Below are 23724 nucleotides of genomic sequence, written 5' to 3' on the forward strand. Positions count from 1 at the left end.
ATCCATGAGACTGTTTCATTTGCCCAGGCTGGAAGTATGATATTTGATTTTGATGTATATTAGGAATTTTAAAAAATGGAATCAAAAGCACAGCTTGGTTCCTTCTTTCCCTTGTGTGTATGCTCTTGGTAGGGAATTGGGCTAAACAGCTAGGCATGGCTCTCTGGGAAGAATGGTATTCTGAAGATGCTCAGTCTTTGGGTTTCTTTTCTTTCCCCAGGAACTTCGAGGAGTGTCCAGCAGTTTCTGGCTATGTGTGACAGGGGTGAAACTTCCCAAGGGGCCAAGTACACAGGAAGGACTTTGAATTACCAGAGCCTCCCCCATCGTTCCAGAACAGACACCTCCTGGGCACCCTGGTCAGAGACCAACCAGCATATTGGGACCAGATTCCTGACTACTCCAGGGTGCAATCCTCAGCTAACCTACACTGCCACACTACCAGAAAGAAGCAAGGGCCTTCAGGTTCCTCACGCTCAGTCCTGGGGTGATCTTTCCCATTCACCCTCCCACCCTGCCATTGTTCATCCTCTGTACCCACCATCTGGCAGTCTTCATGTACCCCGGAGGTCAGATTGGAATTCAGATCCTGTTCCAGGGTCCCGAACCCCTGGTCCTCGAAGAGTAGATATGCCCCCAGATGACGACTGGAGGCAAAGCAGTTATGCCTCCCGCTCTGGACACAGGAGGACAGTGGGAGAAGGGTTTCTGTTTGTTCTATCAGATGCCTCCAGAAGAGAGCAGATCAGGGCTAAAGTCCTGCAGCACAGTCGATGGTAAAGGTTACTCCTTTCCTTTCCTGGAGCTACACCTTTCTATTTAAAACTATACTGTGGGCCAGGCGCGGTGGCTCACGCCTGTAATCCCAGCACTTTGGGAGGCTGAGGCGGGTGGATCACAAGGTCAGGAAACTGAGACCATCCTGGCCAACATGGTGAAACCCCGTCTCTACCAAAATACAAAAAATTAGCCAGGCGTGATGGTGCATGCCTGTAGTCCCAACTACTCGGGAGGCTGAGGCAGGAGAATTGCTTGAACCCGGGAGGCAGAGGTTGCAGTGAGTTGAGATCGCACCACTGCACTCCAGCTTGGCAACAGAGTGAGACTCCGTCTCAGAAAACAAAACAAAACAAAACAAACTGTACTGTGGCAGCGTTGGTACCCTGCATCACTGCCATGGTTGTGCTATTCTTATCTTAACATAGAATTGGTGGGTTCTCCTAAGGGTGTCAGGAACCTCTAAAAAGACCTGATTCTTTGGGAGGGGACATTTGAAATTCCAACTTCCATTCCCCCTAGCAAAAGGAAGCAGCTGCTGTTTAAGGGTTTTATCTGAGCCACTTTAAAGATGAATCCATGGTATTACTCTGGATACCCATTCCTTAGGATCTTAAGGTCACATTTTATTCCTGGATGCTTTATGTCCCCACCTCCACCTGAGCCCTCGTCCTCTGTTCCCTACTATATTCCCAACTTCTACTCTTTGTTTTACCCACCTATCCCTATTACCTGACCCTTTGTCTTCCCTATCTCCCATCCTTGGGGGGACATGTAGCCCTGTGGTCATGGTTCTGATTACATCATCAGGGCAGCCCCCTGCCCAGGTATTATGGCCTGTCAGCATTCCTTGTGCCCTCCAAACCTTAGGCCTAGAATGCGGAGCTGCCAACATAATATCCACCCTTTTGAACAGATGGAGTCAGGCACACTAACACAGCCTTCTATCCTCAGCACAGCCATTATTACCACTTGCTCAGTTGTTGTTGTGAACCCTCAGAATCAGCTGAACTATTTTAGGCCAAACATACTGTTTTTGTAAAGTATTTTTCATTAATAAATCTATAAGATAGTTCTATTTAATTCCTTGTCATTCTTCCCTTTGTATGCTCTTGCTTTTTTTGTACTGGGGCGGGGAGGCCTAGATAAATATATGAAGTGGCTTTTGACTGAGTGGAAGTGAGGAGCCAGAGAGGAGTTGAAGGATATACAATCAAGGTGGGAATCAATGGGTCCTAAAATAGGGTGGCTGTCCTTTTTACTATTGCTGCTAGGATGTTTCCCATCCCTTTCCTGATAGAGCATTCAGTACTCAGTACATTATACACTTCCTTCCTTCCTCCCCTCCTTAGGGAGATTTTCTGGGGATTCAAGCTCTTCTTACAAACTCACTCCTGATCGATGTACTCTGGGTGCCTTTCCTCTATCTTATAAGTTTGTGACATGCCTCCTGTTCCTTCCTCTCCTTCCATGGGGGCCTTTCCCTTTCCCTTCCCCTGTAGTGTTACGGCCCTTCCATGCCAGAAAAATCCATTTTCACCCGTGCCTCACTCCTGAGACTCTTCTCTCTAAATAATAGCTTGTGGGTTCCCTTTTTGGAAAATACCCATTGTTGGTCTTTCCCTTCGTCTTTCACCTCGGGTCTCAGGATTGAAACTGACACAAAGAAGAGGTGGAAAGGTACTCTTCCTGAGACCTTCGGGCTACTACTTACTTATCACCATCCATTATGAACAGATTCTGAGCACATGTATTATTGAGCAGGACGATGGGCAGGAATTTGTTGTTCCATCCCACTTGGATCCTGCACCATCAAGATATATAGAGCTTAGTGGACATGCTGGTCCCTGTCCATGATTCAACATATCTCCTGGTGTCGTGGATGCACTCGTCTAATAATTTTTGATAAACAGTCAATTCTTTTCCCTCTACCCCCTTTCCCATGAATGTCAGTCACCTTGGTCTCTATAAAGGGTCCATAATCACCTGGGCCCAGGTTCTGTGCATGCACAGAAATAAGGAATTAATTTCCAATTCCCTATTTACTCCTCTGCCTTCCAGGAGGAGGCTGTGTCCTTTTCAGGTGAATTCTTCAGATTCTTTGCACATCTCTTGGTGTCATCTTCTTTCTTCCCCTTACCTGTTTTGACAAACTGTGGCGCCGAAATTTCTCTAGCTGCATTCTTATTCTGTGCCTTCAGACTCTTGACAATTCCAGACTCTAAACACAAAGGCCAGAATTATCTTTCAAACTGCATTTTGGATGGTCCTTTCTCCACTCTAGAACCTACAATGCTTCCTCTATTCTGTGGTCCCCTGCCAACCCTTTAGTATTCAGATCTGGTAGCTAAATCGTTATACATTTGTTTCTCTATTAGTAGGAGATCCTGAGGTTTAATCACGTCTCCTCAGTTTACTGGGAATGCCATGAGAGCGGGTGTGTTTCCTCGCAGTCGTTCATCGCAGCACCTAGCTACAGACTTGCCCCATCTCCTCATTCTTGATTCCGCATGCAAAGAATTTTAACCTGATCCCTTGGCCCTGTCCTGTTTCTCTCCTAGCCTCGGTAATTTTGCCCAAGTCCCTAGAGCCTACCCCGCCCCCACCCCCGCACGCGCAGTGCATGCCGGTCTTAGCCCCTCTGTAGGGAAAGAGGGTCCGCCATGTTCCCCGGCGGCGCCGCCGCTTGGCTCTGGTAGCCGCCGCCCCCGCCCCCAACCCCGCCCGGCCCAGAGCCTAGCCGAGCCCCGGGCCCAGCATGGCCGCCCCGGAGCCGGCCCGGGCTGCACCGCCCCCGCCCCCGCCCCCGCCGCCCCCTCCCGGGGCTGACCGCGTCGTCAAAGGTGAGAGGTGGACGAAGCCCTGGGGGCCTGGCCTGAGGAGCTAGCTGTGTGTGAGAGCGGGCGGGAGACCGTCCCCTCGGGAGTGGGCCCGGAAGGGCGGGCGAGTGAGTGGCTGCCTCCCTTGGGGAGTGGCCCCTGGGCGGGCCCCTGCTGGGCAGGACTGAGTCGGTGGCAGTGGCTTCGCGGTCTACCGGTTGCTTTCAGGCCGGGGCGGAGGTTTTGCTCCTGTGGCTTCCTAGCCCAAGGGTTGAGGCTGTTAGCTGCAGTGAGCCCCTTTTCTCCCCACTCGGCCTGTCAAAGTGGCGCAGGGGCCGCGATTAGTTTCCTGCCCCGCGACAGCTGCACTTCTGGCTTGCCGGGGCGAACTGAGGGGCTCGGAGACCTTCAGCCACGCGAGGCCCGCCGGTGAGCAGTCAGAAATCACCTCGGCTTTGGCTCACGCTTGCTCCCCAGTGACAGTCGTCCGCCCTATCCGCGTCTAGCTAGCGACAGCCGCAGGGGTTCACTTTTGGCCGTCAGGTGCCACCCGGAGCAGAAACTGGGGGAACCTTGTGGGATTGGACCTTGGTGAAGGGTTGGGTAAGGAATTGGGAGGCCAGCCTTTATAGTGCAGAAAGGGAGAGAAAGCAGCATAAACCACAACAAAATAATTGTGGATAGAAAATATTTACTTAGAAAACCGTCAACACTTTGGTCAAAAGGGGTTACCCCTCCCCTACAAACACACACCCACACACTCATCCTAGACGAAAAAGTTAAATGTTTCTCAGCCAGGGCAGAATTTATGGATGTTTACCCACAACAGGTCAGCAGATTAATTTAAAATAGAGACATTGAGAGCTAATTGAGAGTTGCTTAAGATTCCAAGCTTCCTGGGAGAGCCTACCAACCTCAAACACTGCTGTGGAGGTGAAAAATAATTGAAATGATTCTCTTTACCATGTATCTTGATTGATAAATTGAAATCGTAGAATAAACTTTTCCTTATTTGTATTGTATTTATTTTTAAAACATAGGTACTTTTGTTTTCATTCAGCTTCTCAAATACACTGGCACAGTATTTAAACACTGTTAGCCTACTTTTGGAAATCTGACTCATATGTTTCCATTAAAATATTTAAAAACGGCTGGGCTTGGTGGCTCACGCCTGTAATCCCAGCACTTTGGGAGGCCGAGGTGGGCGGATCACGAGGTCAGAAGATCGAGACCATCCTGTCTAACACGGTGAAACCCCGTCTCTACTAAAAACACAAAAAATTAGCCGGGCGTGGTGGTGGGCGCCTGTAGTCCCAGCTACTTGGGAGGCCGAGGCAGGGGAATGGCGTGAACCTGGGAGGCGGAGCTTGCAGTGAGCCGAGATCATGCCACTGCATTCCAGCCTGGGCAACAGAGGGAGACCCCGTTTAAAAAAAAAAAAAAAAAAAAAAAAATCAAGGAAACCTTTTTTCTTTTTTTTTTTTTAATTAAAAATTTTAAACCTGAACCTTCTTTGGTTCTTAAAAGAGTAATACTAATTTGGCCCGGTGTGATGGCTCACACCTGTAATCCCAGCACTTTGGGATGCTGATGAGGCAGGCCGATCGCTTGAACTCAGGAGTTGGAGACCAGCCTGGGCAACGTGGCAAAACCTTGTCTCTACCAAAAATACAAAAAATAATAATTAGCCGGGCATGGTGGCGCTCCCCTGTAGTCCCAGCTCCTCGGGAGGCTGAGGCACGAGAGTCGCTGGAGCCTGAGAGGCGGAGGTTGCAGTGAGCCCAGATTTGCGCTAGTGTGCTCCAGCCTGGACAACAGAGCCCGACCCTGTCTCCAAAAACAAAAACAAAACACTGATTTGCACCTAGGCGTAAGTTACTAGTATATCCAGTTGGGCCAGGCATTGGAATGAGCTGAATAAAGAATTTATGGAATCCTTATACAGATAAATCTTTAAAAAAAAAAAAAAAGTGATGCAGGCATTCATTCTGTCAAGAAATCCTGGAGTTTTGTGGGGGTGGGAACGGGATATTGGCTACAGTCATTTTCTGACTGTATTTCTGTGTTGTGTGTTCATTTCCCTGGGCACTTTTCACCAGACTGTTAGATGGGGTAACCAATCACATTCCTGAACAATGAGTTTATGCTATCCTTATGCTTGTGAATCTTCTTATTCCTTGTCATATATATGGTAATGTTTTTTTCTGTACTGCTTTAATGCAGTGAAAATAAGATTCCAAACATAAGGCAGATTCCTTAGGGGTGAGTTGTGAGTCCAAGGCAGTCATATTTGCAGATTATTGGTGTGGAATAAAAGCCATTTGATTTAGATAAATAGGAAAGGAGCTTGTTAATATAGAAAATTATAGTTAAATCTCATGGTTATCATATTTCTTGTGCTTCATTGAGCCCTCTTCATAGAGACTTTCATTTTTTTATGGAATTTGTTAACCAGTTGGAATGCTGTATGGATTATGTGTTTAAAGATGGTGTGTAACAGACTACTTTGCACTGCTCATGGAGTCTCCTGCATTTACTGGGAAATTCACCTTTCTTACAAATCCAGAAATCCACTTTTAAATTTCATTTTCAGGATTCTTCCTTGTCTGTTATTCAGTAATTATACTATAATGTGATACCTGATGGTACAGAATACTGGTTGCCTGAGATAAATGATGACTTGTGTGAGTTCAGCTTAAGTTTAACTTGTTAAAATCCAAATTTCTTTTAAGTCCACAATGTGGTGGTAGTTTTGTATCCATACATTTTCTTAGTAGTAATATTATGGAGACCATCTGTTGGCATTAAATGCAAGTAGTCTTTTTCTCCCTGGAACTTCTTTTATTTTTTTGAGACAGAGTTTCGCTCTTGTTGCCCAAGTGGAGTGCAATGGTGCAATCTCCCTCATTGCAACCTCCGCCTCCTGGGTTCAAGCGATTCTCCTGCCTCAGCCTCCTGAGTAGCTGGGATTACAGGTGTGCGCCACTATGCCCGGCTAATTTTTTGTATTTTTCAGCAGAGGCGGGGTTTCACCATGTTGGCCAGGCTAGTCTCAAACTCCTGACCTCATGATCCTCCCATCTTGGCCTCCCAAAGTGTTGGGATTACAGGCGTGAGCCACCGCGCCTGGCTTGCCTCCCTGAAACTTCTTAGTGTCTAAAATTTTATACTCTATGTTTCTAGTCATAAGGCCTACATTTTATGGTCATGCAGGTTTTTAAGGGTGTATAGGTCTTTCTGTGTTTAAGATCAGATACCTGAAATTCACTTTTTGTGAAATTTGGGAGCTTGGAATACTGTAGGTGATTCATATGTAAATATGATTAGCTTGTCACTAAAATTATTAGTGGTAATTCCATGTCATTGATTATGGGTGATTAGGTTTTTGGTTGATTAAATTCAGTTCTGAGCCTACTCCAACTGCTGGCTCAAGTCAAATTCTTCCTCTGTTTGAAAGTTGATCTAACCCACCTTATTAAGTGAGATGGTATATACCCTTTTAATTATGTTCTATTAAGCATTCTTTAGCTATGTAGGAAATAAGAAAATGGAAAAAAATTAGGAAAAATATCTAACCGTATCTGCATGTGTGCTTTCTTACCACATCAGCAAAGCTGGTATAGGTAATTAAAGCACAAAACCCTGAATTGATAAATATTGCTTTCTCTCCTCCCCACAAAGTTTACTTGACCTGCATTGCCTAGATACCTCCTTTTTTCCCCAGATACTTAAAAAATGTACTTTTTGCTTTGTATACCAGATTCTAGATTTGTAAAGCTGGATTGTCTCTTGAGAGTATCAAGACTGTTAGTATTAATAGAAAAATTCACCTTTTTACTTAGAGAGCATTGTCAATATTGGGTATATGTTCATTTAGCACCTATAACATGAGTCATTTTCTTAACATTATTTGCTGGGTTATATTAACCTCAAATTATGAGACTTTCAGATTGAACTTAAATGCTGAATTTATGTGTTTTAATTTTTTTTAAGCTAAAATATTTCTGATTGGCAACCTTAGAATTCATTTACATGCTGTTGTCAGTTGTCCTGCTTATAAATCTGAAGTCATTTGACTGAAGTGTTTTCTAGTACCTTTGCTTTAGGAGGATTACTTATTATTTGTTTGTTTGTTTGTTTGTTTGTTTTTTGAGACGGAGTTTCGCTCTTCTTGCCCAGGCTGGAGTGCAATGACGTGATCTTGGCTCACTGCAACCTCCACCTCCCGGCTTCAAACAATTCTGTCTCAACCCCCTGAGTAGCTGGGATTAGAGGCATGCGCCACCACACACGGCAGATTTTGTATTTTTAGTGGAGACGGGGTTTCTCCATGTTGGTCAGGCTGGTCTCAAACTCCTGACCTCACGTGAGCCGCCCACCCTGGCCTCCGAAAATGTTGGGATTATAGGCGTGAGCCACCACACCCAGCCAGATAACTTATTTTCAGATAATCCATATAGCCTTGGCGTGACATAGCTACTTCAGTGTTTCTTGCTAGTTCTATTTCATTATATTTTAAAGCAGCTTGAATTTTAATTTTTGTTTACAAAGTCTATTTTTTGGACTTACCTATGTAAAAAGATTACTCCTGGAAATTATTTTTTTTTTACTTTCCACTTCCATTACTGTTAACCATACTAAAATAAATCTTTAGGCCAGACGCAGTGGTTCATGCCTGTAATCCCAGCACTTTGGGAGGCCGAGGCGGGAGGATCACTTGAGGTCAGGAGTTTGAGACTAGCCTGGCCAACATGGTGAAACCCCATCTCTACTGAAAATACAAAAATTTGGCCGGACACAGTGGCTCATGCCTGTAATTCCAGCACTTTGGGAGGCCAAGGCGGGCGTATCACCTGAGGTCAGGAGTTCGAGACCAGCCTGACCAACATGGTGAAACCCCACCTCTACTAAAAATACAAAAATTAGCCATGTGTGGTGGCACATGCCTGTAGCCCTAGCTACTCAGGAGGCTGAGGCAGGAGAATCGCTTGAACTGGGAGGCAGAGGTTACAGTGAACCAAGATCATACCACTGCACTCCAGCCTGGGTGACAGCACGAGACTCTGTCTCAAAAAAAAAAAACCACCAACCGAACAAACAAAAGTTAGCAGCAGGGCGTGGTGGCAAGCACCTGTAATCCTAGCTACTCCGGAGGCTGAGGCAGGAGAATCACTTGAACCCGAGAAATGGAGGCTGCAGTGAGCCAAGATGGTGCCACTGCACCCCTGCCTGGGTGACAGAGCGATATTCTGTCTCAAATAAATAAATAAAAATAAATAAATTAAATCTTCAGTACCATGTGTCCTAGTGAAAGCAAAGGAACAGAAAGAGAGAGAAAAAGAGACTGTGAGGGGATGGAGTGAGAGGGAAAGGGAAAGGGAACACTATGGTAACAAGTTACCTTAAAAGGAAAATGCCAAGTTGGATATACAGCTGCTCAGTAGTGAGGCAAAAGCTTCAGGTTCCAGAGCTATTGAATGAATTGGCAAGAGTTGTAAGGAAAAGTTTTGTAAAAAGAACCTTGATTTATTAAACAAAGTATGCCAATCATATGACTTCATTTCACCATAAAAAATGTTTTTTATACCCAGAAATGAAATAAGCTGAAGCTAATTGGGCATCATCTGTGTATGGTATGTAAAATTTATTTTGGAACATGACAGTTGTGAAATAGCAAATATTTATTAAATGTCTGCTGTATCACAAAACTGTAGGAGAACAACAAAAGTATAAAATATAAAATACAGTCTTGATTCATGAATATTCTTGAAAAATTATCAATATATGTCATAAGGACAGGTATAGTTAATAATTGCCAGGTTACTGAGCCAGCAAGTTGTCTGAGTTCAAAGGAGGTAGTGATGACTCTGGACTGGAATGGTCTAGGAATGGCTTGTATAGAAGCAAAGTGGCCTTGATGGATGGTTAGAATTAAAATAGAGGATTGGGACCATTTATTTGTGCAATGATTATTGAGTACCAGCTTTGTACCAGGCATTGTGCTAGGCATTGATGATACAGAAGTGAATAGAATATTAAGTAAGATAGATTTTCTTGTAGTGCTGGCATTCTAGTGGGGAACATACTATTATAAATAAATAATATAATGAATTTGGTACAAAGCGCTACTGGAGCTGTAAAGAAGGGACTGGCTATCTTACTTTGAGGGAAAGCATCACTGAGAGGATAATGTTTCTAGGAAGTCCTTGAAGGATGAGTAGAATTTCGCCAGACAGAAAGTGGGGCTAGAGTAGGGAAAACAAGCAGAAAGGCATGGAGTTTGAAAAAAGTATGAAATGTATGGCAGAAGTATGTAAAAGTGCTTGGCAAGGAGTGACAGGAATGAAGTTAGAAAGGATCTTTTGTATTACAAGTTGAGGAGCTGAAACTTAAGCTATTAAGCAATATAGCAGTATATAGTACCTGGATAATTAAAAACACAAGCTCTGGAGTCAGACTGCCTGGGTTTGAATCCTAGCTCTACCACTTAATAACCTTTTTGCCATGGACAAGATACTTAACATCCCCAAGCCTTAATTTTCTTATCTGTAAAGTAGAACTAATAAAATCTTATTATAGGGTTGTTGGAGAATTAATAGAGACTGTGCACGTAAAGTAGGTACCACAGTGCCTGGCCTGGCACATGGTGAGTACTCAACCAGTGGTAGCCATCACCATTATTATTATTATTATTATTGAAGGTTTAAAGTAGAATAGTAACCTAGTATTCTGTTTTTTGATGGCTAATTCTGGTCATGTTGTGTGCAACAAATTATTGGTGGGGGAGAAGGTTGTCTAGTTAGGAGATTAATGGAGTAATCCAAGTGGGGGATGACCAAGGCATGAAAAACTAGATATGACACAAATTCCTACTAATATTAGAAGGTGAGTATATTGGATGAGTGATTGAGTATGGAAGTGAAATAGGTGAGCAACAGTTTTTTAGGAAACAATAATCAGAATAATTTTGCTTTAGGGCTAGATTAAATTGGGCAATTGTAGTTAGATGCAAAGATTGGAATGATATGTAAAAGATAGAATGGTTAAATTAAGAAGAATCTTGAAAATAAGATTCAAGGTTTTCTTTTTCTTTTTTCTTTAGTCATTAAGAAACTACCCCAAGTTTTTGAGTAGGTTAATTTACTACTTTGTTCGGTCAAAGAGGAAGAAAATATTTTTCTGGTAAATGATAAGAACTTGAACTAATATTGCAACAACGGAAATTTAAGAAAATTGAATTTGAAGAATCGATAGGACTTAGAGTTCAGAAAGAGAACAATGACATTAAGTGTGAGTGATAGAGAATGGTGATACCTTAACAGGGGTAAGCCAGGAACGGGAGCCAATTTTGAGGGAAAGATATATTTAAAGAACCACCATGAACTAAAAAGAGACCCTTTGGATACCTTGAAATTTTGAAGACAATGCTGTTGGATTTATTGAATCTTTCCTTAAAGCATGTGGCCAAACCATACTTCTACTCCTGGCAAGCAAATGGTTATATCATTCTTCATGATGAGGCTTTTTTTTTTTTTTTTTTTTTTACCTCAAGACAGGATCTTGCTCTGTCACCCAGGCTGGAGTGCAGTGGCATGATCATAGCTCACTGCAGGTTCAAACTTCTGGGCTCAAGCGATCCCCCAACTCAGCCTCCTAAATAGCTGGGACTACAGGCACACATCACCGTGCCTGGCTAATTTTGTTTATTTTTTATGGAGACAGGAGTCTCACTATGTTGCCCAGATTGGTCTCGATTTCCTGGGCTCCAGTGATTGTCCTGCCTTGGCCTCCCAAAGTGCTGGGGTTACAGGTGTGAGCCACCATGCCCAGCCATGATCAGCCTTTTGATGTCTCTTTTTGTCAAAAGAAAATTGTCATTATGTTGGTATAAAGACAGATGATACAGGAGCAGCATTCTGAAGACTTCAGTTTCAACTATGGCTCTACTTCTTACTAGTGAAACCCCTTGAGAAACAACTTAATGTCTCTGAACCTGTTATCTATCGTTTGTGAAATGGAGATAAAACTTGCCTGACCCTAACCCCAGCACTGGGAGGTAGAGGCGGGCAGATCACTTGATGTCATATGTTCAAGACCAGCCTGGCCAATATGGTGAAACCCCGTCTCTATTAAAAATATACTAATTAGCCCGGTGTGATGGTGGATGCCTGTAATCCTAGCTACTGGGAGGCTGAGGTAGGGAGGATTGCTTGAACCTGGGAGGTGGAGGTTGCCATGAGCTGAGTTCTCACCATCGCATTCCAGCTGGGGCAACAGAGCGAGACTGTGTCGGAAAAAAAACAAAAAACAAAAATGTGCCTGACCAAACTCACAGGATGTGCCTCGGAATCATGTGGGATTATGTATGTGAAAGTACTTGGTCAACTATGAATAAAACACTATAAATATATTGTCATTGCTACATAAATTAGTGTCGTTAAACAAGTATTTTGGAAACTATAATCATTAATTCTGTAAACATTTCTTTTTTTTTTTTTTTTTTTTTTTTTTGAGACGGAGTCTTGCTTTGTCGCCCAGGGTGGAGTGCAGTGGCCGGATCTCAGCTCACTGCAAGCTCCGCCTCCCGGGTTTACGCCATTCTCCTGCCTCAGCCTCCCGAGTAGCTGGGACTACAGGCGCCCGCCACCTCGCCCGGCTAGTTTTTTGTATTTTTTGTTAGAGACGGGGTTTCACCAAGTTAGCCAGGATGGTCTCGATCTCCTGACCTCGTGATCCGCCCGTCTCGGCCTCCCAAAGTGCTGGGATTACAGGCTTGAGCCACCGCGCCCGGCCCTGTAAAGATTTCTTAATACCTGTGTTTTTCCTGTTTGGTTTTGTTTTGTTTTTTTTTTTTTTTTGGGTTTTTTTTGTGAGATGGAGTCTCATTCTGTTGCCCCAGCTGGAGTGCAGTGGCGTGATCTCGGCTCACTGCAACCTCTGCCTCCCAGGTTCAAGCAACTCTCCTGCCTCAGCCTCCCAAGTAGCTGGAATTACAGGCATCTACCACCACGCCCTGCTAATTTATGTATTTTTAGTAGAGACGGGATTTCGCCATGTTGACCAGGCTATTATTCTCAAACTCCTGACCTCAAGTGATCACCCGCCTCGGCCTCCCAAAGTACTGGGATTGCAGGCATGAGCCACTGCGCCTGGCCAGTTCTTAAGTTTTAGATAGGTTATCACATAGACCTTGACGATGGTGGAACTTAGAACGGATAAGACTTGTGGGCCAGAAACTTGAGCTTTTGATGACTAGTTTTTTTTTTTTTTTTTTTTTTGAGAGAAAGTCTCACTGTCTCACTCTCGCCTAGGCTGCAGTACAGCGGTGCAGTCCTGGCTTACTGCAACCTCCACCTCCCAGGTTCAAGCAATTCTCGTGCCTCAGCACCCCCCCAGTAGTTAGGATTATAGGTGCCCACCACCACGCCTGGCTAATTTTTGTATTTTTAGTACAGATGGATTTCACCATGTTGGCTAGGCTGGTCTGAAACTCCTGATCTGCGGTGATCCACCCGCCTCAGCCTCCTAAAGTGCTGGGATTACAGATGTGAGCTGCGGAGCCCAGCCTATAATCGCTAGTTTGATAGATAGCCGGGATAAGGGTAAACTAGCCAGAGGCATGAATCTCAAAGGAGGAGGCATCTTTTTTCCTTAGTGGAGCAATGATGTTGGAAGTGCTAATGGAGAGCTAAGAGAATGCTGAAGTCTCCGCTGGGATTAGTGGAATGTGGAAAAATGAGCACCATCCACTTTGAAAAAAAAATTTTGAGAAGTATCCTTCAGGAGACCCAAGATTTAATTAAACTAGAGAGACAAGACACTACAAATATTCTGTGTAGAGCTAAAGAACAGAGAGGCCGGGCGCGGTGGCTTATGCCTGTAATCCCAGCACTTTGCGAGGCTGAGGTGGGTGGATCACCTGAGGTCAGGAGTTCAAGACCAGCCTGACCAACATGGAGAAACCCCAGCTCTACTAAAAATACAGAATTAGCTGGGCGTGGTGGTGCATGCCTGTAATCCCAGCTATTTGGGAGGCTGAGACAGGAGAATCGCTTGAACCTGGGAGGCGGAAGTCGCAGTGAGCTGAGATTGTGCCATCGCACTCCAGCGTGGGCAACAAGAGCAAAACTCCGTCTCAAAAAAAAAAAAAAAAAAAATCCTGTCTGGCCAACATAGTGAAACCCCGTCTCTACTAAAAATACAAAAAATTGGCTGGGCACGGTGGCTCACACCTGTAATCCCAGCACTTTGGAAGGCTGAGACAGGGGGATCATGAGGTCAGGGGTTCGAGTCCAGCCTGGCCAACATGGTGAAACCCCGTCTCTACTGAAAATACAAAAATTAGTCAGTCATGGTGGTGCATGCCTGTAATCCCAGCTGCTCAGGAGAATCGCTTGAACCTGGGAGGCAGAGGTTGCAGTAAGCCCAGATTGCGCCATTGCACTCCAGCCTGGGCAACAGAGCTAGACTCCATTTAATATATATATATATATATATATACACACACACACACACACACACACATACGCGCACACACAAAATTAGCTGGGTGTGGTGGTGTGCACCTGTAGTCTCAGCTATTTGGGAGGCTGAGGCAGGAGAATTGCTTGAACCTGGGAGGTGGAGGTTGCAGTGAGCTGAGATCGTGCCTCTGCACTCTAGCCCAGGTGACAATGCGAGACTCCGCCAAAAAAAAAAAAAAAAAGATTGTGTGTAGGGATTGTGGGATAGATTAAAACAAAATCTTATAATAGGAACTCTGAAGGCCCCAGTTAAAAGGATGGAGGGAGAACAGCAAGAAGGAAATGGTATGAGGGAAAGAAATACAGACAAAAATTTAGAAGTATAGATGTAGAGACTATATTTTGGATAGTTGCCAAGGACAGCAATGATGGGAAGCACGATGGGATTAACTGACCTTAGGCATCTGAATGATACTTTGGAGTCAAGTTATTCACTTGACACAGGCTGTACCCCCGTTGAAGTTAGAGGCCTCATAGGGCTAAGAGGGCAGTCGTTGCTTAGAATTGGGGAACAGGATCAGTTAATTCTCAGGTTTCTTTGCCCAGTGGTAGAAACATTAAGAAGATGTCTGTACCATCATCCCCCTCTTTCCCAATTCCTGATCAGTCTGTGTTCTTGGTTTATTTTTCCAACTTCCTAAATTAAAATGTTTTTCAGTCCTAATTTTTTAGCCACTATACATTAAATGTGAGTGAAAATACCTTGCGAATATTATTGGTTACTATATAGATATGCCCTTCATGTCAAAATTTGGATAAAAGGAAGATTTTCAACAGAACAGTTTGGTCAAAATGAATGTTACCAAATCAAGATTTTTAGGTTTTGAGGGGATTTTGTAGCTCTTGTTTGTTTGTTTGTTTGTTTTTGAGACGCAGTTTTGCTGTTGTCACCCAGGCTGGAGTGCAGTGGCATGATCTCGGCTCACTGCAACCTCCGCCCTGCCAGGTTCAAGCGATTCTCCTGCCTCAGCTTCCTGAGTAGCTGGGGTTACAGGCGCACGCCACTATGCCCAGCTAATGTTTGGGTTTTTAGTAGAGACAGGGTTTCTCCACGTTAGTCAGGCTGGTCTCGACCTCCTGACCTCAGGTGATTCACCTGCCTCGACCTTCCAAAGTGCTGGGATTACAGGCGTGAGCCGCCATGCCTGGCTGATTTTGTAGCTCTTTAGATTGTTCCAACAAATCCTCTATTATTAGCCATTTCAGTTGTTGACTATTTGTATTGCATGTATATACATTTATTTTCTGGTTTTTCCCTATCACAAATATAGAAAAGTGAGGAAACATAGTCTGAAAATTAGGAGAAAAAAGTATATATGGAGGGGGGAAAAAAACTCTGGAAAAGCAGAAATACTTGGCTGAAGATGAATTAGAAATAAAAAAGAAAAACCTTTAAAAAGCCTGAAAACTATATGGAAATGCTTTAAAATGCTTTAGGAGTTGCAAAACAAAGTGGTAGTTGAGAATTAATTGTTTTTTTTTTTTTTTTTTTTTTTTTTTTTTTTTTTTGAGATAGAGTCTCTATCGCCCCAGCTGGAGTTCAGTGGCAGGATCTCGGCTCACTACAACCTCCGCCCCGCTCCAGCTTCAAGCGATTCTTCTGCCTCAGCCTCCCAAGTAGCTGGGACTACAGGTGTGACACCATGCCTGGCTAATTTTTGTATTTTCAGTAGCGATGGGGTTTCACCATGTTGGCCAGGCTGGTCTTGAACTCCTGACCACAAGTGATCTACCTGCCTTGGCCTCCCAAAGTGTTGGGACTGCAGGCATGAACCACCCCACCTGGCCAGAGAATTAATTTTTGATGAAAAAAAATTTTGACTCTCCATTGAGCAACTTGTTTTAGGCCAAATTCTATTTCGACAGTTATCTTTTGCCCCGTCAGGTTTCCTGCTGAAGCTCCTTTCTCCACTTGCGAAACAATACTATACATGCCTTTTTTCTCTTATTTGCTGATAAATTAAAATTTATTTTATTTTTATTTTTTATTTTTAGACAGAGTGTCGCTCTGTTGCCCAGGCTGGAATGCACTGGCACGATCTCAGCCCACTGCAACCTCCACCTCCCCAATTCAAGCGATTCTCCTGTCTCAGCCTCCTGAGTAGCTGGGACGACAGGCGTGCGGCCACCATGCCTGGCTAATTTTTTGTGTTTTTAGTAGAGATGGGGTTTCACCATGTTGGCCAGGCTGGTTTTAAATTCCTGACCTCAAGTGATCCACCTGCCTCAGCCTCCCAAAGTGCTGGGATTACAGGCATGAGCCTCTGTGCCCAGCCAAAACATACTCATTTGAAACTGCCAATTTTTATTTTCTGTGTTATGTTAACATTGATTCCCTATAGCTTTCATCTACCTTTACTCATGAGTAGGTGATGTTTTTCTACCAGTCAACCTGTACACATTTTTCAAAGCTGTCCTAGCTGGTTTTGAAATGTAGAAGTGCCTTGAGTTGAAAAATAAGAATAGGAAATACAGGTCTTTAGATAACTAACTGTGGCATGGAGTCAGTTTATACTTTCTTTTTCAGGTGAATACATTATAATTCTTCAGTGTGACTTGAAGTAGAGCATTCACAGTGTGCTTGAAAACATGCAGTACCACTTGTGTCTGGCTAAGGGGGAAGTAGGGAGTGGTCTCATAGGTGGATTTTTGGGAAGTTCTATGTTTTGAACTGAATTGAGCAATTAGTGGAATTATGTTGTTGATTGTTAGGAAGTATATATCATCTAGGCCAGGTGCAGTGGCTGGTGCCCATAATCCCAACACTTTGGGAGGCCGAGGCAGGCGGATCACCTGAGGTTAGGAGTTTGAGACCAGCCTGGGCAACACGGTGAACCCTGTCTCTACTATAAATATGAAGATTAGCTGGGCGTGGTAGTGGGCGCCTGTAATCCGAGCTACTTGGGAGGCTGAGGCAGGAGAATCGCTTGAACCCAGGAGGCGGAGGTTGTAGTGAGCTGAAATCTCGCCACTGCATTCCAGCCTGGGCGACAAGAGTGAGACTCTGTCTCAAAATAAATAAATAAATAGGAAATATTCATCATGTAGAACACAGCTTTTTATTCTTTTCCTTTTTTTTTTTTTTTTGAGACTGAGTCTCGATCTGTCGCCAGGCTGGAGTGCAGTGGCATGATCTTGGCTCACTGCAACGCCTGCCTCCTGGGTTCAAGTGATTCTCCTGCCTCAGCCTCCCAAGTGGCTAGGACTACAGGTGTGCACCACCACACCCAGCTAATTTTTGTATTTTTAGTAGAGATGAGGTTTTACCATGGTGGCCAGGGTGGTCTCAAAACCTTGACCTCGTGATCTGCCTGCCTTGGCCTTCCAAAGTGCGAGGATTACAGGCGTGAGCCACCGCACCCGGCCAGAACACAGCATCTTAAATAGTGTTTCTTTTCCCAAGTAGAGTGCTAAAAAAAAAAAATTTCTCTGACCTGATGAAAAAACTGTGATTCTATCTTGATCTCAGAAATTTGTGTTTATTAGTAAGAAATATTTAACCTTCTCATTTTTATAATGTCCCAAAATTAACACTTGATTTATTTAGTAATCAGTTCATTAAAAATGTTTATTTTTTTAAACAATTACTCTACCATGAGGGCAAATTTGGTTATAGCATAATGGTTTTTTTAATCTTTGGTTGGTAAAAACATACTTTGAGGCTTTTATTTTATTAGAATCTTGACATGCTATATTTGGGGGTAAAATATATTTTAATGCCTTACTCTAGATGAGTAAAAAGTAATGATAATACATGTTTCTTGTGAAGGGAAAATAAAGTCCAGTTTTATTTTACTATATATCAAATAGTAATTAAAAAAAAAGGTTAGTGATTTCAGTCTTTCAGAAATGGTTGGCATCCCTCTGCCTTAGTTCTTATCTCATTTGTAAAGGATTGAGTTTTTTCCTTAATGTTTTCTCCTGGTATGAGAATGTGGTTATATTCTTTCTTAGGTAATTGATATGAATCTAACCCAGTTTTTTTTTTTTTTTTTTTTTGGTTACTTTAAGTTGAAATGTAAAGGAGCAGTTGGTCCTGTACATTTACAGGCTTCTCTGTGATAATTGATAATCACAATCATGACCCTAAAGCATCAGGAAAATACTGTATACCATATGCTCAGATATATATATATATCTCTGATATATATATATACACACACACATACACATATATATATCTCAGATAGAGATAGAGACAGAGTCTCACTCTGTTGCCCAGGCTGGAGTGCAGTGGTATAGTCTAGGCTCACTGCAACCTCCGCCTCCCCAGGTTTAAGTGATTCTCTTGCCTCACCCTCCCGAGTAGCTGGGACTACAGGCATGCGCCCCCACACCCAGCTAATTTTTGTGTTTTTAGTAGAGATAGGGTTTCACCATGTTGGCCAGGCTGGTCTTGAACTCCTGACTTCAAGTGATCCACCGGCCTTGGCCTCCCAAAGTCTAGGGTTTCAGGCGTGAGCCACTGCACCCGGCCTACTTAAAAAAAAAATTTTTTTTCAGAAAAGAGGGAGCTGCCTTACATTTCAGCCTATATTTATTACACTCCTAATGTACATTTCTCTCTCACTTTCTTTATTTTGCAAAGCAAAGTACTATTCAGTAAAGAGCCTGAAACTGCTTCAGTCCAAGCTGATTTTGAATGCATGAAGATTTACTTGTTGGATTCAGTAAAAAAGGAATAAGAAAAACTTACTATATAGTAATTTTTCCTAGGTATATGACCTCAAAATTGTGCTTAGATGCCATTGAAATAAACATTCATGTTTTCCATTCCACTCAGCAAGTATCACTTAAAAACAGTACAGTTGGTGATTTCTTATGGAAATCATAAATATGTACTGCAGAGTGAAAAAACCAAGTACTTAACTATGATGAAATGGGAACTTTTGGTTAAATTTGTAGGGATAGGCCAGGTGCAGTGGCTCATGCCTGTAATCCCAGAACTTTGGGAAGCCAAGGCGAGCAGATCACCTGAGGTCAGGAGTCTGACACCAGCCTGGCCAACATGGTGAAACCCAGTCTCTACTAAAAATACAAAAATTAGCTTTGCATAATGGCGGATGCCTGTAATCTCAGCTACTCGGGAGGCTGAGGCAGGAGAATCCCTTGAACCCAGGAGGCGAAGATTGCAGTGAGCCAAGTTCGCGCCACTGCATTCCAGCCTGGGCAACAGAACAAGACTCCATCTCAAAAAAAAAAAAAAAAAAAAATTACAGGGATAAATTTGCAGTGATAACATTTTACACATATGCAAAAAGTGCTGTATCTCAAACAGTTTAGATGGAAATGAAGATGATTTGCTTTCAGAATGTGTGTTAGAGGACTCAAAAAGTGACTCCAATGATAAGGAATGCACTGGTTTCGAATTTATGCATAAAGATTTTGAATGAAAGTGTTTTATGAAACATTAAGGTAGGAGAAAAATCAGTATTTTGAAATTATGGTTTATTATTTTAAGCCTACTAAATTAATTTACATTTCAGAAGTAAACATCTGGTGTTTGGTCTATATCTCTAGAAGTGTATAGTCAAATTGGTCAGAAAACATTGTTTTTATATTCTTATTAGAAAGGGATAAGGTAAATCACCTTGTATTTGGGATTTCTTTCTATTTAGGCTTATTTGGTATTAAAGTGTTGTGGGGTTTTTTTGAGATGGTGTCTCGCTGTGTAGCCCCAGCTGGTCTCCAATTTCTGGCCTCAAGAGATCCTCCTGCCCCAGCCTCCCAAGTAGTTGTGATTACAGACATGCTCCACTACTCCCAGCATTAAATTGTATTTTTTGTACTTCATTTAAGGTAAAGAATATCTAATACTGTAATACAATATTTTGAGAGTTCTGCCTAAAAATGTTTTGGCTTAAACAAAAAAGCTTTGGTTATCCTGAAAGAACTTATTTTTGTGAGACAACTCAGTTCTCTAATAATTCTCAACAAAGAACATGTTAATATAAATAGCTTTGGCCGGGCGCGGTGGCTCAAGCCTGTAATCCCAGCACTTTGGGAGGCCGAGACGGGCGGATCACGAGGTCAGGAGATCGAGACCATCCTGGCTAACACGGTGAAACCCCGTCTCTACTAAAAATACAAAAAACTAGCCGGGCGAGGTGGCGGGCGCCTGTAGTCCCAGCTACTTAGGAGGCTGAGGCAGGAGAATGGCGTAAACCCGGGAGGCGGAGCTTGCAGTGAGCCGAGATCTGGTCACTGCACTCCAGTCCGGGCTACAGAGCAAGACTCCGTCTCAAAAAAAAAAAAAAAAAAAAAAAAAAAAAATATATATATATATATATATATATATATATATATAAATAGCTTTAAAAGTGGTATAATTTGCTTACTATTTAGAAAAACACTTCTACCCAATAAATGAAGAAGAAAGAAAAATCTCTGCTTTACAATTTTTATTCTTATCTAGATCCAATTATTAGTTTTTAAGTTAATATATTTTTGGTGACTTATTTTTTATTAATTAAAAAAAATTGCAGCTGTCCCTTTTCCCCCAACACATCGCTTGACATCTGAAGAAGTATTTGATCTGGATGGGATACCCAGGGTTGATGTTCTGAAGAACCACTTGGTAAAAGAAGGTCGAGTAGATGAAGAAATTGCGCTTAGAATTATCAACGAAGGTGCTGCCATCCTTCGGAGAGAGAAAACCATGATAGAAGTAGAAGCTCCAATCACAGGTAAGCTTATTCATGTTTTGGGTATTATTTTTATTATGTCGTTGTTTGGTTGCCTGGATTTAAAACTTACTGTTTTCAATGATACTGTATGCTAAATCAATATTACTTGGACATTATCTTGAATTTCCAAATTATTTTCCATTCTTAAAAAAGATTGCCTGTTTTCAGTGAATAGACATGATTCTAAATAATCTGAGTGTAGAAGTTAGTCTAATATGCTTTTGTTAAGGTTTCATCAATTGTATTGACCATACTTCAATTTGATTCAATACTTAACTTTGCTTTCAATTGTTAGGGTCAAATACCTTGATATCATATCAGGTACCAAAAGTGACCATTTAGAGAGCAACAGAAAGTATTGAGTTAGAATGGATATTTTAACTGCCACCATTGTAATTTTGTCATCTTGAAACTTAAAACACATCCTTGGAGTCCTAGAGATGATCTTTATAAATGTAGATGACAGTTTGTCACTGACCACAAATTTCATTATTTCTGTTACATCTTTTTCTAGATCTTGAGCACATGAACACTTGGTTACACATCATCCTAATCATGACTCTTCACAGACTACTTCCTTCTCAGACATTTCTTGATAGCATTTATACTATGTCTTTTGTAAAATACGTTTTAACTTAACTAAAATTTGTTATTTTAGAGATTTTTTTCCCTTGTCTAATAATCTTCTTGTTTCAGTGTGTGGTGACATCCATGGCCAATTTTTTGATCTGATGAAACTTTTTGAAGTAGGAGGATCACCTGCTAATACACGATACCTTTTTCTTGGCGATTATGTGGACAGAGGTTATTTTAGTATAGAGGTAATAATCATAAACTGTCATTTGATTTGCTGTTAAGTGTTAACATAGATGCTTTCCCTTAATCCTAGTTTTCACAAGTACCTGTGTTAGGTTTTTTTTAAAATAACTCTGCATATTCTGAAGTTTTTATGAAAAGCTACTGTTTATTCCTGTTCTGTCTTTCAAACAATTCAAATAAATTTGTTTGGATAACTGTTTATATAATTATAATTGCCATTTTTTCCCCAGTGGAATTTTTGAGCAAACTGAGGGGTCTTTATTGCCCTGTTAACTAGTGGCCTTAAAAAGTTAGTGCTATTTATCTCTCTTGCCCCTAAAGGCGTTAAACCATGTGAAAAAAGATTACTTGAATTCTCTCTGATTAAATAAAGTATATTGTGATTTTTTTATTGATTGAGCCCTAGTGCTTCTGTTTCTCCTTATGTAGCTATTAAGACTCAAGTGTATCATATGGAATCTTTGTGTATTTGGAAAGTATTAATTTGTTTTTAAAAACTTGAGGCATTAAAATGACCTTTTGATTATCACTTAACAGTAGATGGTTCCTTTTGCTCCTTTTTCTTTTTTCTTTTTCTTTTTTTTCTTTTGAGACAGTGTCTTACTCTGTGGCCCATGCTGGAGTACAGTGGCACCAGCATGGCTCAATGTAGCCTTGAGCTCTTGAGCTCAAGGGATCATTCTGTCCCAGTCTCTCAAATAGCTGGGACCACAGGTGCACACCACCATGCCTAGACTAATTTTTAATTTTTTTGTAGCAATCAAGTCTCTTATGTTGCCCAAGCTGGTCTTGAACTCCTGGGCTCAAGTGATCCTCCCGCCTTGGTCTCCCAAAGTGTTGAGATTACAGATGTGAGCCTTGTTGCCCTGCCATCTTTTTAAATTATATAAATAAAATTCTATAACTGTAGAACAATATGTATTTTCCAATATATACATTTTCTTTCTTTTTTTTAATGAAAAGGGGATCATATTATAATATTGTCTGTAACTTGCTTTTTCATACATCCCTATACCGAATATCTTTCCAAGTCAGTAAATATAAACTTGTAACATCATTTCGATAGCTACATTGTTTTCCACCTAATAACAAACTATAATTAATTAATTCCTTGTGGTTAGACACTGAAGATGTTCCCAGTTTTTTGCCTTTACAAATGATGCTTCGATGAGTCATATTATTCATGCATCTTTATATACTTGCCCAATTATTTTTGTATGACAAATTCCTAGAGGTAGAATTGTGGGGTCAAATTTCTACCAATAGATACCTGTGTTGCACATTTAATATGTTGTAAGCATGTTCTAAGCACTGAACACATGTTGATTAATCCTTACAATAATATTAATGAGGTAAGTACTGTTGTTTTATTCATTTTATAGATGAGGAACCTGAGGCTTAGAGAGGTTAAGTAACTTGCCCAAGGTTGTGTTATTAGTAAACAGCATAGCCAGGCAATGTGACTCCAAGCATGTGCTTTTTTTTTTTTTTTTTTTTTTTTGAGACGGAGTCTCGCTCTGTCGCCCAGGCTGGAGTGCAGTGGCCGGATCTCAGCTCACTGCAAGCTCCGCCTCCCGGGTTCACGCCATTCTCCGGCCTCAGCCTCCCGAGTAGCTGGGACTACAGGCGCCCGCCACCTCGCCCGGCTAGTTTTTTTTTGTATTTCTTAATAGAGACGGGGTTTCACCGTGTTAGCCAGGATAGTCTCGATCTCCTGACCTTGTGATCCGCCTGTCTCGGCCTCCCAAAGTGCTGGGATTACAGGCTTGAGCCACCGCGCCCGGCCGCATGTGCTTTTAACCACCTTTCCTAGCAGATATTGAAACCTTACCTGGTGAATTTACGTTGGTTACTGTTGTTTATATCCCCTTCTCCAGTGTTTCCAATATACCTTTTTTTCTGAGGTGTGCTAGGATTCTCAAGAGTGGAAGGAAGTTCTAGACTCCGTCAGTCCTGCTTCCCTTAGGAATTTTACTATCTTGAGTTCTTCTACCTCCTGCTGATAGTTGATTATTAGCCTCGTCAGCTTTTCCCAAATTATCACAAGGCTTCAGGCAAATCAGAAAATGGCCCATCCTAACAAAAACATTTCAGGCATTT

At 42.2% G+C, this 23724-nt stretch overlaps 2 protein-coding genes and 1 long non-coding RNA gene across 32 annotated transcripts in view; 2 read left to right on the top strand and 1 right to left on the bottom strand.

Annotated features, from left to right (window-relative positions):
• USP54 (ubiquitin specific peptidase 54) overlaps positions 1–1860 on the top strand; it is a 118382-nt gene extending 116522 nt beyond the window's left edge. For all 24 annotated transcript variants that reach the window (XM_038009041.2, XM_073019046.1, XM_073019047.1 and 21 more), the window contains one exon: positions 221–1860. In XM_038009041.2, the coding sequence (XP_037864969.1) occupies positions 221–780 (560 nt within the window). In that variant the 3' untranslated portion in view covers positions 781–1860. The remainder of the gene's footprint in view (positions 1–220) is intronic.
• Positions 1861–2676: 816 nt separating this feature from the next.
• Positions 2677–3711, bottom strand: LOC103215998 (uncharacterized). The gene is made up of 2 exons (XR_490389.3): positions 3608–3711; positions 2677–2998 (listed from the first exon to the last, which is right to left on the bottom strand). It is a non-coding gene; the product is annotated as an uncharacterized lncRNA (long non-coding RNA).
• PPP3CB (protein phosphatase 3 catalytic subunit beta) overlaps positions 3400–23724 on the top strand; it is a 60189-nt gene continuing 39864 nt past the window's right edge. For 3 of the 7 annotated variants that reach the window (XM_007963028.3, XM_007963031.3, XM_007963029.3), the window contains exons 1-3: positions 3400–3620; positions 20605–20805; positions 21502–21626. In XM_007963028.3, the coding sequence (XP_007961219.1) occupies positions 3536–3620; positions 20605–20805; positions 21502–21626 (411 nt within the window). In that variant the 5' untranslated portion in view covers positions 3400–3535. Of the gene's footprint in view, positions 3621–3903; positions 4026–20604; positions 20806–21501; positions 21627–23724 lie in introns of those variants that run through there. The other 4 variants (XM_007963033.3, XM_038009059.2, XM_007963032.3 and 1 more) reach the window with 3 other exon arrangements.

Source organism: Chlorocebus sabaeus, chromosome 9, assembly GCF_047675955.1.
Source record: "Chlorocebus sabaeus isolate Y175 chromosome 9, mChlSab1.0.hap1, whole genome shotgun sequence".
Classification (NCBI taxonomy): Eukaryota; Metazoa; Chordata; class Mammalia; order Primates; family Cercopithecidae; genus Chlorocebus; species Chlorocebus sabaeus.